This window comes from Drosophila ananassae, chromosome 2R, assembly GCF_017639315.1.
Source record: "Drosophila ananassae strain 14024-0371.13 chromosome 2R, ASM1763931v2, whole genome shotgun sequence".
In the NCBI taxonomy this organism is placed as follows: domain Eukaryota; kingdom Metazoa; phylum Arthropoda; class Insecta; order Diptera; family Drosophilidae; genus Drosophila; species Drosophila ananassae.
The window spans coordinates 25,277,445-25,292,830 of NC_057928.1; the positions used below are offsets into that span (position 1 = coordinate 25,277,445).

Sequence of the window (15,386 nt, forward strand, 5' to 3'; positions counted from 1 at the left end):
GCATTAATTATTTTAAATTTTAATACAAATTTAAAGCAGAATTCGAATATTTCCCCAAACAGAAGCATATTACTCATACGCACTGTATGATTTCGATACTTTTTTATTTACTGCGTTCATATTTTAAGATTACTGATTAGATTAAATAAAATTAAGAAAAACATTAACTTAGAAAACAATTTTATCCATTAAAGGATAAATATAAGATTCAAACCTAAGAAACAAAAATATTACTCATACGCCAAGTGTTACTCAAATGGCTTAATTGTAAAAGTAATTAGTAAATCTTTTATATTTTCCAGTTTGAAACAATTTAAATATGAAGCAAGCTTTTATTGTATTATCTTTAATCCAATAGACAATAAATCCAAACCTTGAAAGCAATAAAAAATACACTTCTCTATGAGAAAAAACCAGCCATTCCAAACTATGCGATAATCCGATTTGAATTGAAATTCACACTTTGAATTTGAAGTATTTCTTTATGCCACACTGATTTCAATTGTGCGAATTGTCATTGAAAATCGCCAACAATTTAAGCTGTGCCCTCGACAAATTTCCACTTTCCCAAAGAGCAATAGGAAAATTACTTTTCGCTGGAAAATACTTGGGCTTTGAGAGACTCTCCCATTGAATTTCCTGTAAATGAAAAATATATTTCCTTGAAATTATAACGCATTTGGGTTTTTAGTTTTTTTTTCAGATGTTTATTTTTATTTTTTTTATTCACTATGTTTTCTCATTTACTACGCAAGTTGTTTTGCATCGTCGCACTTTTCTTTTTCTGGTTTTCCCATTTTTTGTTGATTTTTTTTGTTTTTTGGTTTTCATATAATTTTTTTTTTTTGGTTTTCATGTATAAATTTGTCATGTGTTTATGAAAATATAATATACTTATGTACGTTTATGTTAAATGTTTTACAGAATGCTTGGCTCCGTTTTGTTATCCGTTGTTGTTGTTGTTTTTAGTTAGTAACTATGCATTGATTAGCCATTGCGCTTGGGTCTGTCTGTCTGTGTTTGGTGTTAGTATTGGTATTAGTGTTAGTGTGTGAATTATACAAATCAATGGATTAAGTAAAAAATATATAGTATAATCGTATAATGCGCATATATGTTCTATCATACTTATGGTGTTATACTGATGCACTCTTCGAATGGAAACCACGCAATTAAACTGAAGACTTTTGTAAATTCTATATCGATTATTTTTTTTGTTTTTCGGTTTCTCGCAATTAGCTGCACAATTTTCAACAACTTAGCATTAAAAAACTACTGAAAACATTTCGTTCATTTTAATTGAAATTGACCATTTTTGTTGTTGTTTTTTTTTTGTTGGTAAAATTGACTTTCGAGGGCGGGTCCTGGCGGAAAGGTCAATTCAAGGAGTCGCCACCCTCTTCGCTTTGATCTCGCCTGATTGACAGACTTGGCCAGGACCTGTTTTGTGTGTGTGTGTGTGTCAGTGTGGGTGTGCGATGCCGTTTATGTACATGAATGTCATATACATAATGCATATGTAATTAATAATTTAGACTGCATATATTGCATAATAAACGCATTTATGTCCTTGTGTGTCTTTATATTTATAGTTGTTGTATATTGGATTGCTTTTATATATTCGATTAGCAATAAAATCCATAATTATGTATGCATGTATGTATGTGTGTGTTTTCTTGTTTTTGTTGTATTTCTAGGTACAGAAGAATTTTCTTTTTATTTTCTGGCTCTCTAAGGTGCTGTGTCTAATCATAAGCTTAAATTTATGTCCGCTTTTGTTTCATGTCTTGTTAATAGTATTTTCTTTGCAACTCTACTTTTCTACAATTCTACCATTTTGTTTGTGTCAGTGTGTGTGTGTGGGTGTGGGTGTCTCTGTGTATGTGTCTGAGTGATCTAAATACAAGTTAAAATGATTTATTCTCTACGCAGTAACTTTTGGTTTTTATTCTTCATCAACTATGTCCTTGTGTCTGTCAATGTGTGTTTGTGTGAGTGTATGGGAGTTGTATAATCGACCAAAATAGGTTCTGTATATTTATCGCAACAATATGCACCTATATGCAAAAACATAAGATGAGTAGTTTCGTAGTTTCTTGGATTTCGTTGTATAAAGTACATCAATTGGTCTCGTCAAGCAGCACAAAAGTTGCGATAACAATATATGCAAAAAACAACTCTACTCGTTAATATATCTGTATATCGATAACTAATAATCGTTAATCGTTAAATCGTTATAATCAATTCATTGTATGCCAGCTAAATCCAAAAATCCCTACGGCTCATTAATTATTTGTTAGTACATTTTTTTTTTGTTTGCCATTTAGCATTTAGCATTTTTGCTTTTTTCGCTTTTTATTTATTTTTATCGTGTAAACTAAATTGTTTATATTTTTGTTGTTCATGCTATATAGTGTATAGTGCCATAAATGTTCTTGGTTTCAGCTTACCTATCGCAATAATATAACGAATTGCAAATATTTACTCATAGATACATGCGATTTAATACTTTTTAGTTACCTTAATGCTCTATTGCTTTCGTTTTGCTTTTATTTGTTGCATTTTATTGCTGTTACCATAATTGCTTTTGCCTTTTGCCTTTCTCTTCGATTTCTTTACCATTATATATATATATATATATAATATAGCTGTAAATAAGTTAGCTTTTCTCGATTTCATAATATATATTCAAAGTGTTAAGTCTTTCATTTTTTGTTCTCGCTTGCTTATACTTCTTCGTTGTCAGCTATATAATTTTCATTCTTTTTTTTTTTGTTAGTTTATGTTCAATTCTTGAATTATTAGTGTTAACGTGCTAAGTCTTTTTATTTTGTTTTCCCGTTAATTTTTAATCAATGTTCAATGTTCAATGTTCTGCTTGCTCAATAATTTATACACCGTTTTTGTGTGAGTGTTGTGTTTTGTGGGGTGTATGTTATAAATAAATAAAGCCTGCCCAAACTATGCAAATTAAATTTTACGAATTAAACGATTGCTGAAACCTGGCACCACCTCCACTCCTATATTATTATTTTTTTTTTGCAATTTGAAGTGGGCGGTGCCCCACCCTCCCTGGAACCCTACCCCCCGCCCCCTCCACCACATTGCCTTATAACCATTTTTATTACATTTTCCTTTGTTCGCATTCGGCTAACGAGCGCTCGTTAAACTGCATTGACACAAAAAGGACAACACAACGTTGTGTTGCCACAGATGGGGCGGCAGTGGGTGGGTTAAGGGTTGTGGCAGTAAGGCTGCAGGATTCTAGGGCACGGTATTGTAGGGGGTGGTGTCAGCAACAGATAATGGAAACAATGGATCATGAACCTAATGCTACAAATACTGGATTCAACAATTGCATTTCGGGTTCCCTCTGTACAGTTGATGTGTAGCTGTGTGTATGTAGATGTGTGTGTGGGTGCGTGTCTATGCTAAAAATGTATCAACTTTAACAATTTCCTTGGCTTAACAATATGTGTCATGGCTGTGTGCGTGATTGGAGAGTTTTCCTTTTCAATCAAACTGCATATACATATGCATGTGTACATAATTAAATATTCTTGTTTCATTTTACACAATTTCCAAGTTTACAAACTTCAAATCTGCTCGCCCCTCTTCTCACTCTCTCTGTCTCTCTAAATGTTAAATATCCTTTACCACTACGATTTATTGCTTTTCGATACACGTTTATTCCTATTAAAAATGTTCCTGGAGCTCAATATGATTTCAAAGTTTCTCTCGTTTTCCCACTTTCTCCGTTGAGCAAAATTAATGAACAGCTTTTCCATCCTTTCTCTAAATATCTGTGTGTTTTTGTGTGTTTCTCAGTGGACTATCACAATATTCGAATTGCTTTCGGTTACGGGTTCATTGAAAATCACTCAGCAAAATAATGGTTAGCTTTTGAAAACAAAAATCACACAGAGTCCAGAGTTCAAACTCAAAATGAAACAAACTGAAAATTGTATAAAGCTTACTTAAACTTAAATGTTTGTTTTCGTAAATAAAAAACATTTGGTTTTATTCGCATGTAAAGTGTAGGTATTTAATATGTATTTTGTATATTTGTAACTTTATAATTGCTTTTGGTTTTCTCGCTTCTCGTTTTTACAAGTGTGCTTCGATTACTAATTGTAAGTAGTTTCAACCTTACAGTATTTAAGACTAATAAATCGATTAACTCTTTTAGTTAAGTTAAGTTATTGCTTTACTTTCCGCATCGCCGTCTTCGATTCGCCTTCTATACAATTGTTATACAAAATTTTTAAAATTTAATATTATTGCCGGGCTTCAATTCAATTCAATTCAATTCAATTCAACGTTCTTATAATGCAAATTTCATAAATATTCATTACATTTTTGTTTGAGTCGAAATCATAAACAATACGGTATAAAATAATAGGTGACTATTTCTAGGATAACGCTATATATATTATATATAATTAATTGTAGTTGTAATTGAAATAAGTGTAATTGGTTTTTGCCGCTTTTCATTGGGTTTATGTGTTTTGTTTTTCTTTTTCAATTGAGTATTTGCTTTGGTACTTTAGCCGATTTAGTCGATTCCGATTGCGATCTCGTCTCGATTATTCGATTAATATTAATCCTTAAAAGTGTTGCCATCTCCCGCACTCGACGCTCCTCTTACCTTCCTCACTCCATTCGCGTCCTCCGAATAACAGTATAAAAATAATTTCGTGATTATATCTAGGTTTATCTTACGATTACATGTCTGGAGGCTAACCCTATCTGTGTATATATATGTCTTGTAAATATTACGCAACTACATACGTATTCTAGATGTATATATATATCTCCGTATATATATCTTTTCCAATCTAAACATCTCTACAACTAGGGCTACAAAATGTTCGTTGCACTTCTTCCCCACTTCCTCTTTGAGATCGGTTGCTGAAGCTGATTTTTCAGTTGAGTATTAATGTCTGATGTATGTATATATAATATATAATTATATATATTCTACGATCTAATATTTACAAATTTGTGCAGCGATTGTTCGTGTATGTGTTTATTTGTGAGCTTGTGTGTGAGTTCGAAGGATGAATAATGAATAATGAATAATGAATGAGTAATGGAGTAATGAAGTAATGAGTACTGATGACTAAATGAACAATGGGTACTATAGGTATAATATAGGGCTAAGTAATATCGTACTAGGTCGGTTAAATGTCGAAAGTGCAAAAGTATATAATTCACGCATGGACGAAGTGTACTGTTAAATGCTTGAGACTAGATCACACTCGATATATTTCTTTCTGTCCTACAATCCTGACGGGGGGGCTCTCTCCAAATGGCTTGAGATCTTTGGTCTTTGGTAGCTGACTTTTATTACCTAATTGGGCCTCGAACGGAATCCCTGACTGGGCTTAAAAACACTGGGAACTGGTTAAGATTCTTTGGTTAAGTAAATGACATTGCTGTTAGACAGCGACTAGATGTTCACTTCCCTACAATCTAAAATAAATTAAGGGAATTGGGGGGAATGTTAATTGACTAAATTATGCCCATTTTCGACTTTTCGAAAAAAACGCACTTGGCCGCCCTCTTGTGATTTCTGCAATGCTCTTCTAGCCTTTGTGATTAATTAATTGAATGAATTGATGGGAGGGGCGGGGACTTTACCTATATATAAACGTGATCGTGATGCTTTCTACAAGGGTAACTACATATGAGGTCTAGTCCAACCGGCTAGGGGAAGTTCTTCCTTTTCGAATTGGTCCATCTTGAACCGCTTCCACCGCTAAAACCGGTTCGGAAACCCGATAAATATTGCTTTGCGTTTCGTAATTTGTTGCTTTTTGCCTTTTGTTTAGCATTTGTTTTTGATTAATTTGTGTCGTTGTCCTTTCTCTATGTATATATCGAATCTAAAAATCGTTGAGTGCTTAAATGTCGCTTTTGTTTGGTGACTTAGTTTAAAAATTGTTAGTGGCTAGCACTCGTAATTACTGCTTATAGATAGGCTGCCCTTAAGTCCTAATTCGTTGTTTGAGAAACATTGCATTTGCTTTTGTATTCGTTGCATTAATTTTAATCACTTCGTCTCGTCCACGTCGTCGTTCTTGTCAACGTTTGTCGATTAAAGAGATAGATTTTTTTTTAGTTTTTTTTTTTGTTAAGGTTCTATAGGTTTTTAGGGATAGAGTAAAGTTTAGAGTAGAGTGTAGGAATACTTGCTGTGTCGAATAGAGTTAGAGAGTTAGCTAGAAGGAGAGTGTTCTGGAGAGTTAGAGTGTGTGTTAGCTACGGATTATAAGTACACTCTATATATGCTTTGAATATAGTACTCCTATCAGATTTTTGTTTTGTTAGTTTTGTTAGTTAGATAGATAGATTGAATATAGCTGCTAGAATTTCATAGATTTCTTCAGGTTCTCGGAATGCATGTGGCATACTGCCTCATACACAAGGCTCTCTGTGTGTGTATTCAGTGTGTGTGTGATTTTTGGGTGTGGAATGTTTTTTTTTTGTTGTGTTTTCTTTTTAGATCTTTTTTGGTTTTGGGTCATTAGGAATGTTCAACTCGCTTAAGCTAAAAGGTAGTCTTGCTTGGCAGGGAGGCTAGGGAAATCTCTAAAAAATATTTCAATTTTTAAGATTTCTGTAACACCCCTGGGAGTATTATTTTTTTGGTTTTTTTTTGTTTTTTTGGTTGCTTGGCTGCCTAATGCGAATTTCTACAGTCTCTGTGTTACTCTACTACACTTGCTCTTGGACGTATTGTGATGTATGTTTTCTCTTTTCTATAAAAAACGTCTATCGGTTAACCTAGTTGTAAATGGTAACGGTAACTTTAACATTAACGGTAAATTAACTAACCAGCTAAGCAGCTTGCTGCAGCATTCTATTCTCCTTACATGGCATACGCTGGTCCACCGCCACAGTTCGCGCCGCCACCGCCACCGCCACCGCCCACCGCCTCCATTTTCACCCGCTCGAGGAATTCGTGCGGCGGCGAGGAGGCCATACTGGCCCCGCTCTCGCTATTGCTGCCGTCGTGCATGGCCAGCGACATGGACATCATCAGCTCCTCCTCGTCCTTGAGGCAGGCCGACTCCAGGTGCTTGTTGAGGTACGACTTGAGAGCGAACGTCTTGTGGCATCGCTTGCACTCGAAGTTCTTGTCCACCGAATGGGTCTGCATATGGGCCCGAAGATTGGACCGGTCGGCGAAGGCCTTGCCGCAGTGCGCACATCCGTACGGCTTCTCGCCGGTGTGCGATCGCAGGTGTCCTTGCAGCAGCCAGGGTCGGGAGAAGAGCTTGCCACACACGCCGCAGCTGTGCGACAGCTTGTGGGTGAGCACGTGCATCGCCAGTGCCGGCATGGAGACGTAGGCCTTGCCGCAGGTGTGGCACTTCTTGGCCGACTGCGAGTCCAGGGAGCGATGCGTCTGCTTGTGGCGCGACAGGTTCGAGGAGGTAGCGTACTGCTTACCACACTCGGAGCACGTGTACTTGGTCTTCTGCTGCTCCTGCGCCGGGAGACCGGTGGCAGACGCCGCCGGATCTGCGGTATGTTTTCTTTTGGAACGTCCGTCGCTCACAAAAAAGGCCTCGTAGGTGTAGGCCACCGTCTTGGCCGCCGTTCCAGAACCCACCGAACCTGTGGCACTCTCTCCATCGCTGGGGGACTCGGGCGACAGCGAGAGGACCTCCTGCTGATTGGTGTTTGTGGTGTTGCTGTTCTCGTTTTGGACATTGCTGGAACTGGAGCTAGAGCTGGAGAGGCTGGCATGGCTGCTGCTCGCGCTGGAGAGATTGCTGGCCGGTCGCTGTTGTTGCAGCTGTTGGTGTTGCTGCTGCTGCTGTTGCTGGTGCTGCTGATGTTGCTCGTTTACCGCACTGGCTGCTGCAGCCAGTTCGGCAATCGATGAGGTGTTGCGCAGATGCGCATGCGCCTCCAATGCCGCGAAGTGGGTGTGGTGCGGTGTGGCATGTTGCTGCTGTTGCTGTTGCAACGGCAGGTGCTGATGCTGTTGCTGTTGCTGCAACTGATGTGGCTGCGTGGGCGGGTGGAAGGCCGTGGAGGCACTCAAATCCAGTATGGCGTGCGCCGCATGCAGGTCCTCCTCCGCTGGTATCCTTCGCCGGTATCCGTGCGCCGGCTTATCGTCGAGGGAGTACGGCCTGTAAATGTCCTTCTTCTTCGGCGGCAGCGACAACGTGGCTCCCGTACTCGAAAAGCACTTCCGTTCGCTGGTCGTCTGTCCGGAGGATATCGGACTGTAGCGGTCCCCGTTGCCGCTGGGCGAGCACGAGGGCGAGGAGGTGGTGGACGAGGGCGGTGTCTGGTAGGCGGCCAGGTGCTGATCCCCGCCTGCCGTCGCCGAGTTGGCTGAGGCTGCTGCCACCAGGGCTGTGGCTGCGGCACGGATAACGGTAATTTCGCTCTCCATGCGGGGCAGGTACGCGGTATAATGCAGCGGCGATAGTTCGCGGGTGTATCCTGAAATTGGGCGAAAAGAAAGAAAGGGTAGAAGAGCTGGTTAGAAATCGGTGTGCAACAGCTTGGGGGTGTGGGAAAAACGCCCAAAATCGATTTGCCCCAAAAAGTATGCTACGAAAACCGAATTCCCCGAAGCTTGCTTTAGTTTTTGTCCATAAAGAGCACTTTTGACTCAGAAATCCCATATTTATTTTATTTTTCAACTGCCCAAATTATCAAGTTTCTATAAGAACACTTTTTTTATTTGCCCTTAAAAAACTTTATGCACAAATTGTTTGGTTATGGCTTTCTTATGCTTAAAGTTGGTAAGCAAAAGCCAAGTCGTTCCAATTTATGGCTCCCTTGTGCTTAATTCCGATTACCCGAAAGCAAACTGAGAAAGGTCAGCCTAAATGTCATTAGGAAACGCCTTACGCTTAATACAATAATTACTTTTGACATCCTCCTGAGTTGCACAAGCTTTTCAACTCTAATTACATTTACTTTTCGAATAGTGGTTATGGTATAATTATTTTATTATTTCATTTACTTTTAAGATAGTATTTTTAACCAAAGGTTAGACCAACCAATTTTAAACATTACAATGAAAATCATCAATTATGCATAGGAAACCTAATACCAGACCAGAAAAACGGTTTAATTTTAAGCGATTTCCCATCAAAGTCCCAGGGAGTAGGCTATGCAGTTGACTGGCCGGAATCGCAAACAATATTGAGTGACAACAAAGGCAATTAAATTGATTCGGAATTCGGAATTGTTTCGCAATCGCACAATGGCCACATCAATGACAGCTATTACGTGCGCCCCCTTTGCTTTTTCCCCAAACAGGACGAAAGGACGAAGGGCGGAAAGGCTGGACAGACGGGACTGGGTGGACTGGTTGGACTGGGTGGTTGGGATGGCGAACTTACCGTTGTAAACATTTCCGGCCACTCGCGTCGCCGCCTCCGGGGAATGAGGCGGCGGACTGGGGGCCGTTGTACCCGCCGTTGGCGAACTGGGACCCCAGCACTTGGCCGTCGTTGTGGATGTTGCCGTCGTACTCTCGATGCCGCTGGTTCCACTGTGCTGGTTGGCTGCTGCTGCTGCTGCTGCTGCTGCCGCCTCCACGGATGCTGTGGCTGTTGCTGCTGCCGCAATGGCTGCAATTGTTGTGCGTTGCTTTTCCAGTTTGGTCAAATATTTGTCACCCACCACATCGATCTCTTCATCCTCGTCCAGGGTGGAGCGTCTGGACTTCAGATGTGGCATCTCCTCAAGATCCCTGGAAGTGGCTGTGGGTGTCTGTTGCTGTTGTTGTTGTTGTTGCTGCTGTTGTTGTTGCTGGGCATTATCCTCCGGCCGATCCAGCCAGGGATAAGCCTTCCACTTTTTAGCAATCAGGCAGCGTGGCATGTTTTTGTTGTGAAGGGGCTTTTGAGTTTCCAGATTGGCTTAGAAATTATAGGTTCGAAGGCTTAGAGTTGTGGCTTGTGTTGGTTTGGCTAGTTAGATCCTGGAGTTGAGACCTAGTTTAGAGGCTAAGTGCTGAAGCGAGTGGCGAATTTCGAGCGAGCAAAGACCGTCTCAGGGGGTATTCTTGTTGGTGGCAGAAGCGGAAAGGAAACGTGACTGTGGCTATCTCGCATGGAAAATATATATAATATATATAGTAATATAATATATAGAGTTTGGCTCGCCGAAAGTTCTTTTAGAGTTTTGACAGGATTTCAATAGGTTACAGGTCCTTCCTTATCAGGCTTCTTCTGGCATTTTTTCGGCTTTTCGTCCTGCTCCGTTTACTTCTTTTTGTTTTTTTTATGGTTAAATATTCTTCATAATTTGCATGTTATTGTAAATTGGTTTATTTTTCCTGTTTTGGGGGGAGTGTAGTAGTAGGATTTCAGTAGTAGTAGTAGTAGGATTCCTCGGGTTTCACAGCCACTTCACACATTTCGACGGCGCTGGGTAATCTCGTGCCAGAGTGCCCGTCATTTGCCGCAGTGTCCTTTTTTGGTTTTTTGAGGCTTTTTTTTTATACTTTATTTTGTGTCGGATGGCCCGGAGTTCGTTCAGCCTTTTTGGCCAGGGCCAACCGTATTTTTTTTCTTTTTTTGGTCAGCAGGAGAAACGGAAAACAGAGAAAGCGGAGAAAGCACACACACGGACACGTTCGCGTTGAGTTTTCTGGCTGCGTGTGGCTTATCGATTTTTACATTTGCGTTTACGTTGGCGTTTACGTTTTGTTTTTACACGGAATCGACTCAAAACATAACTTTCGGGGGGGATTTCGGCTATATCCTTTGGCTGGATGGCTCCGTCGTTGGCTCCTCGTTTTGTGTTTTTTTTTGGTGGAAACAATTTCGAAAAACCAAAACTTGATCGATGCCGAGAGTCAAAAATAAATGTTTTGTTTTTGGATTTAGCAAAACGGAAAGTTGAGACAGTTGAGTTGTAGTTGCAGTTGAGTTTTGGTAAAAGGTTAAAGTTAAGGTTGACGCGAGTTTTGAGAAGAGTTTAGTTTTGAGTTGAGTTGAGTTGTTATTATTGTTGTTGTTGTTGGTAGTGAAAAAATTGATTTAGGAGAAAATATAATATTATATAAGATAGAGAAGAAATGCGAACGAACCGAACGTAAGCAACTCTTGAATGCTTATGAGAGTTAGTTGGTCCCGACATCGGGCTTATAAGGGTGGTCCACCCTCCGACTCGAGCCGATCCCCATCGCGTTCCAAGCCGAGTCCGCCCGAATCGAGCCGAACGTGCGGCAATAGAGAGCAACAGAGAGAGCGCGAGTGGAACGAAGGAGAGCGGAACACAGCCCCTAAGTGCCAACCCCCAGAAAGGAAGCGTAGCTGTTGCTATTGCTGTTGCTTGTCCTGGGGGCTGTTACGAACGAGGTAACTGCCAGAAAAACAATACAAGAAGGTCTTAAAAACTGTAATCCCTTCAAATAATATTTTTAAACTATTTAAAATGGATAAAAAGGATAATAAAGTGCAAAAAATGTCCTTCTGGTTAAGGGAATAACCCAAAATCCCCATAAAATCGTAACGTGTGCTAGCTCCCTTTACAACAGGCAACAATCAGGAAGTGTTTCATTCCCAGTTCATTCCTCGCTGTTGCTTCTCCCATTTCGAAATTGTTGCGCCTCTCTGTCTCTCTCTCGTTCTCTCATCCCATTATCCTTGCCCCACCCCACCGCGGCGCTACCCATCCCTCGCGTCGCATCTTTCTACTCACAGGACATACCTGAATTGGCTCATGGCTCTTTGGCCCTTTGGAACTCAAAGTTTTTGGCTCGGGGCTCTTGGCTCTTGGCTCTGCTTCAGGCTCCTTTTCGTCCTGTTTCGTCCTGGCACATCATGGGGTGGATTTTCGCCACGTCGTGCACAGAATGTGGCAGTTGTGCCGAGTTAATTGCTGTTGCATTGCATTTGTTGCTTGGCTCTGATTTTCAACAAATTGCCAGAGACTGGGCTGGGAGGGGTGGGTGGTTGGGTGTGTGTGTTCGTCGCCTCGTAGGGAGGCATTCGGGCTTGGGTGTGATTTTCGAAAGGGTGCGGGCATGCAACAGTCCTTGCTGGTCCTTGGCCCTAACTCAGTTAGTACAAGATAAACAGCTCAAACTAACTTCTATCGTCCTTTCCCCAAACGTCCTTTCTCTGCCAAATAGAAGACCCCACCACCCTTTCTGGTTACTCTCCACTGGCCATGAATAAGTGGTTTACTTTGCAGATCAAAGGTCGGGATATGAGTCCAGGACTCAAATCGGTTGATGATTAATTGTGGCTCCTGCAGAGTTTCCTTTTGATTGACAGCTGGACGTGTCATATGCCACAGACAGAACACCAAATAGAGTCGATTTAATATGATAAAAAACGAGTAGTTTTTCTAAAGGGATTGGATAAAGCCTCTACCCAACTGTAGCCTTTAATATTTAAATAAAAAACCACTAATACTAACTTTAAGGATAACCCTTTACTTAGTCCCTCAGCATTGCTCTTGTAAAGCAAGCACTAGGAGACTGTGAAAATTAATAAACTTAAACTCATAAAACTATAATTGCAAAAATGTGGATAACCAAAGCAAATGCACACAAAAAAGTGCTGCTAACTAAAAAGTGTAATTTTTTCGTTACACTCTGCTCTGCTCTGGGCAAAATAAATAGCTCACCATAATAGCTAGACTAAAATCTTTTAAAGAAACAGACACTCTGCGAAGGCTCCCCCATATAATCTCTTCGCATTCATAGCCAGTCCGACGCACACACAACTAATTAATTAAACTGTAAGGGGGGCTGTGGCGGCAGAGGAAGGGAGCTTCAGCTTCAGCTTTGCATAATCAGACACTTAAATTACAAAGTTCTTAACCTTTTAATTAGCCAGCGACAACAGACAATTTGTCTGCTTCAGACAAGCTTAGGCAGCCCAGAAGCCAGAAGCAAGGAGAAGCATAAGCTTCCATTGCATTTTGAGTTGCACTTCCAACGTGGCAGGACTACTGTCGCTGGCAGGACTTTTAAAACAATATTTTTCATCGGAAATTTCATTTGGGTCTTCCTATGGTATCCCAAGCGACCCACTTCCTGCTCCCACGTAGCAGATGTAACCGTTTTCGGCTTTCTATGGTTTCATTGTTTAAACTATTTCGAATGTTTTGTGGAAAACCAAGAAGTGCCCGGCGATCTATCTCACCCATCCATCTCTGGGGCTGTCAGGAGGAATAAGGACCTCCTCGGGCATTCCTTCAAAACGAAATGAAAGCCGTTGGTATGTAAATATGACGAGGACGAATGTAACGTATAGACCATCTGTGGAATTTGGTCGAACTAATTATAAAAATATATTTAAAAAAAGGACGAGAAAGGGGGTTCGTTTGCCCAAAGCCTGGACGCCTTCAAATTGAAGCCCTAAATATGCCCATGTTCGGCCCAACCAGGTTACACTGAAATACATTTTATAGAGATTGATTTTCTGTATACATTTTTAAATAGTAAACAAAATAATTAAAATTACAATAAACATTTTAATACCATTATCTTTGATATTTTTATTTTGATTTATTTTTATATTTTACCCTAACCTTTGACTGCAAAAACTGTAAAATAAAAATAAAATAACTATAGAAGTTTCAAGAAATGTAATCATATGTATCTGTAAGTATTACTTAAATATTTTACCTATGTTATAAACCCTAATTCCACTCATTATTTGTTCTCTGTGTACATCCTTTGTAGGCACTCGCCAGGCACTTCTTGCCAAATGGTAATCTGCTTTTCCAGCCAACAGACTTCAAGGCGATTTCGAACAAGGATGCGCTTTATGCGGCCCACGACGAAATTGTTGCGCTTTGTTAGCCGCGCACCTCTTCCCCCACACCCTTAATTTTTGGTATTCAAGGACCCCGATCCTTGCTGGATCGCCGCTGGCCACGCTCGCTGGCACACTCCCTCTCATTTCCATTTCCACCTCCAGATGTTTGAGGCACTGAGGCGATTCAAGCTCTACGGCATATGGCTTTCACTTGAAATTGAAGTTGAAGGAGGTGGAGTTGCAGTTGGAGGTGGCATTGTCCTGGCTAGCGAATCGGAACCTGGGCCACGCGTCACGACAGGAAAATATAGAATATGGACAGAGGATGTAGAGTAGGAAAAGCGACCAAATTATGCACCCGGCCTTAAAGATGGGAGGCGGAGTGGGGTGCGCTCACCTGGAACAAGGACAATATGGTTAATGCAGCGACAGCCTTTCCTGTTTCGTGTTTTACGACTTTTACGAGTCCTCGGTGCGGTGCGGTGCGGTGCACTGCAGTGTGCGGTGTGTTCTAAGTTTGTGCTATTAGTTTGTGTTTTTGTTTTTGTTTATTTCATGTTTTAATACCCTGCCAAGGGGTATTTTTAATGTCCTTGATAGTCCTAGAAGGAGGGTGGTATATCTTACACTTTTAGGCATAATAAGGGCTGGGTAACTAGATCTTCCCTTTTAGATAATTGTTTTTTTTTACAGACTACATTACATTATAGTTTAATTGTCTAAGAGTATAAAAGTAAATCCTTTTGGTTTTTAACAAGGTTTGAGTTTTAAATCTGAAAAAGGATTAATATTTTAGACTTGCCATGGCATGTAAAGGTAAAAATCCTATAAAATGAACAGGGTTTTGGGTAAAAAATGGAATAGAGCTTCAGGAAACTATGTATTTTTAATATTAAAGCGATAACTTCTTTGAAATGTTCATAATAAAATACCTTGATTATTAAATGTTTACCATTAAACCCATGTAAAATATTATTTAATTCTTTCATTTGACAAAAATATAAGTTAACAGTTTCTAAACCATCCTAAAACCTAGGACTAGTTTAGTTTCAAATTTGTACAATTTCGGTAGCAACTATTTTTCCCTCTGAATAAGTTTAAATAGTTTTTAATGACAAAGTTGTTAGGGTATCTCGAGTTTCGGACCATTACCCTTGAGTCGAAAATTTGTTAGTTTATTCTGTTTTAAAAAGGGGGTGGTGTATGTTTTTTTCTATAAAGGGAAAGGTGCACCGCAGCCCCGTTGCGGGGATTCAGTTGAGCGCGCCGGCGAGCGTGCAAAAAGCAGCAGAAGTGCTCTACAAGTGCTGCAGCTGGCCCAGCTGTTTTGAGTTATTCGTTTTGTTTGTGGGTGGATGGGTGGCTGGGTGTATGGGTGTGGGCTGTGTGTTATGGGGGGAGGGGACAACCTGCACCACCCACTCCAAATCCAATCTAAAGTCCACACACCCCACTTGCAGACGCCATTTGGCTTGTCAGCTTGCCAAGGGCTATTTGGCGTTGCCTAGCGAGTTGAATTTCTGGCTCTAAGCGCCCCTCCAGCCCACCAGTCCAGCAACCCACCGAACCACCAACCCTCCATCCCTACACCCCGCTATACCCCTCTCGCTCGCTGCTATCCGC

At 40.5% G+C, this 15,386-nt stretch overlaps 1 protein-coding gene across 1 annotated transcript; it reads right to left on the reverse strand.

The window, feature by feature from the left end:
* Positions 1-6,247: 6,247 nt before the first annotated feature.
* On the reverse strand, positions 6,248-11,146 carry LOC6507646 (AF4/FMR2 family member lilli). Its single transcript, XM_014909895.3, has 2 exons — positions 9,381-11,146; positions 6,248-8,469 (listed from the first exon to the last, which is right to left on the reverse strand). Exons 1-2 carry the CDS (start codon positions 9,862-9,864, stop codon positions 6,875-6,877), a joined length of 2,079 nt encoding a protein of 692 aa, XP_014765381.1. The 5' UTR covers positions 9,865-11,146; the 3' UTR covers positions 6,248-6,874.
* Positions 11,147-15,386: the final 4,240 nt, after the last annotated feature.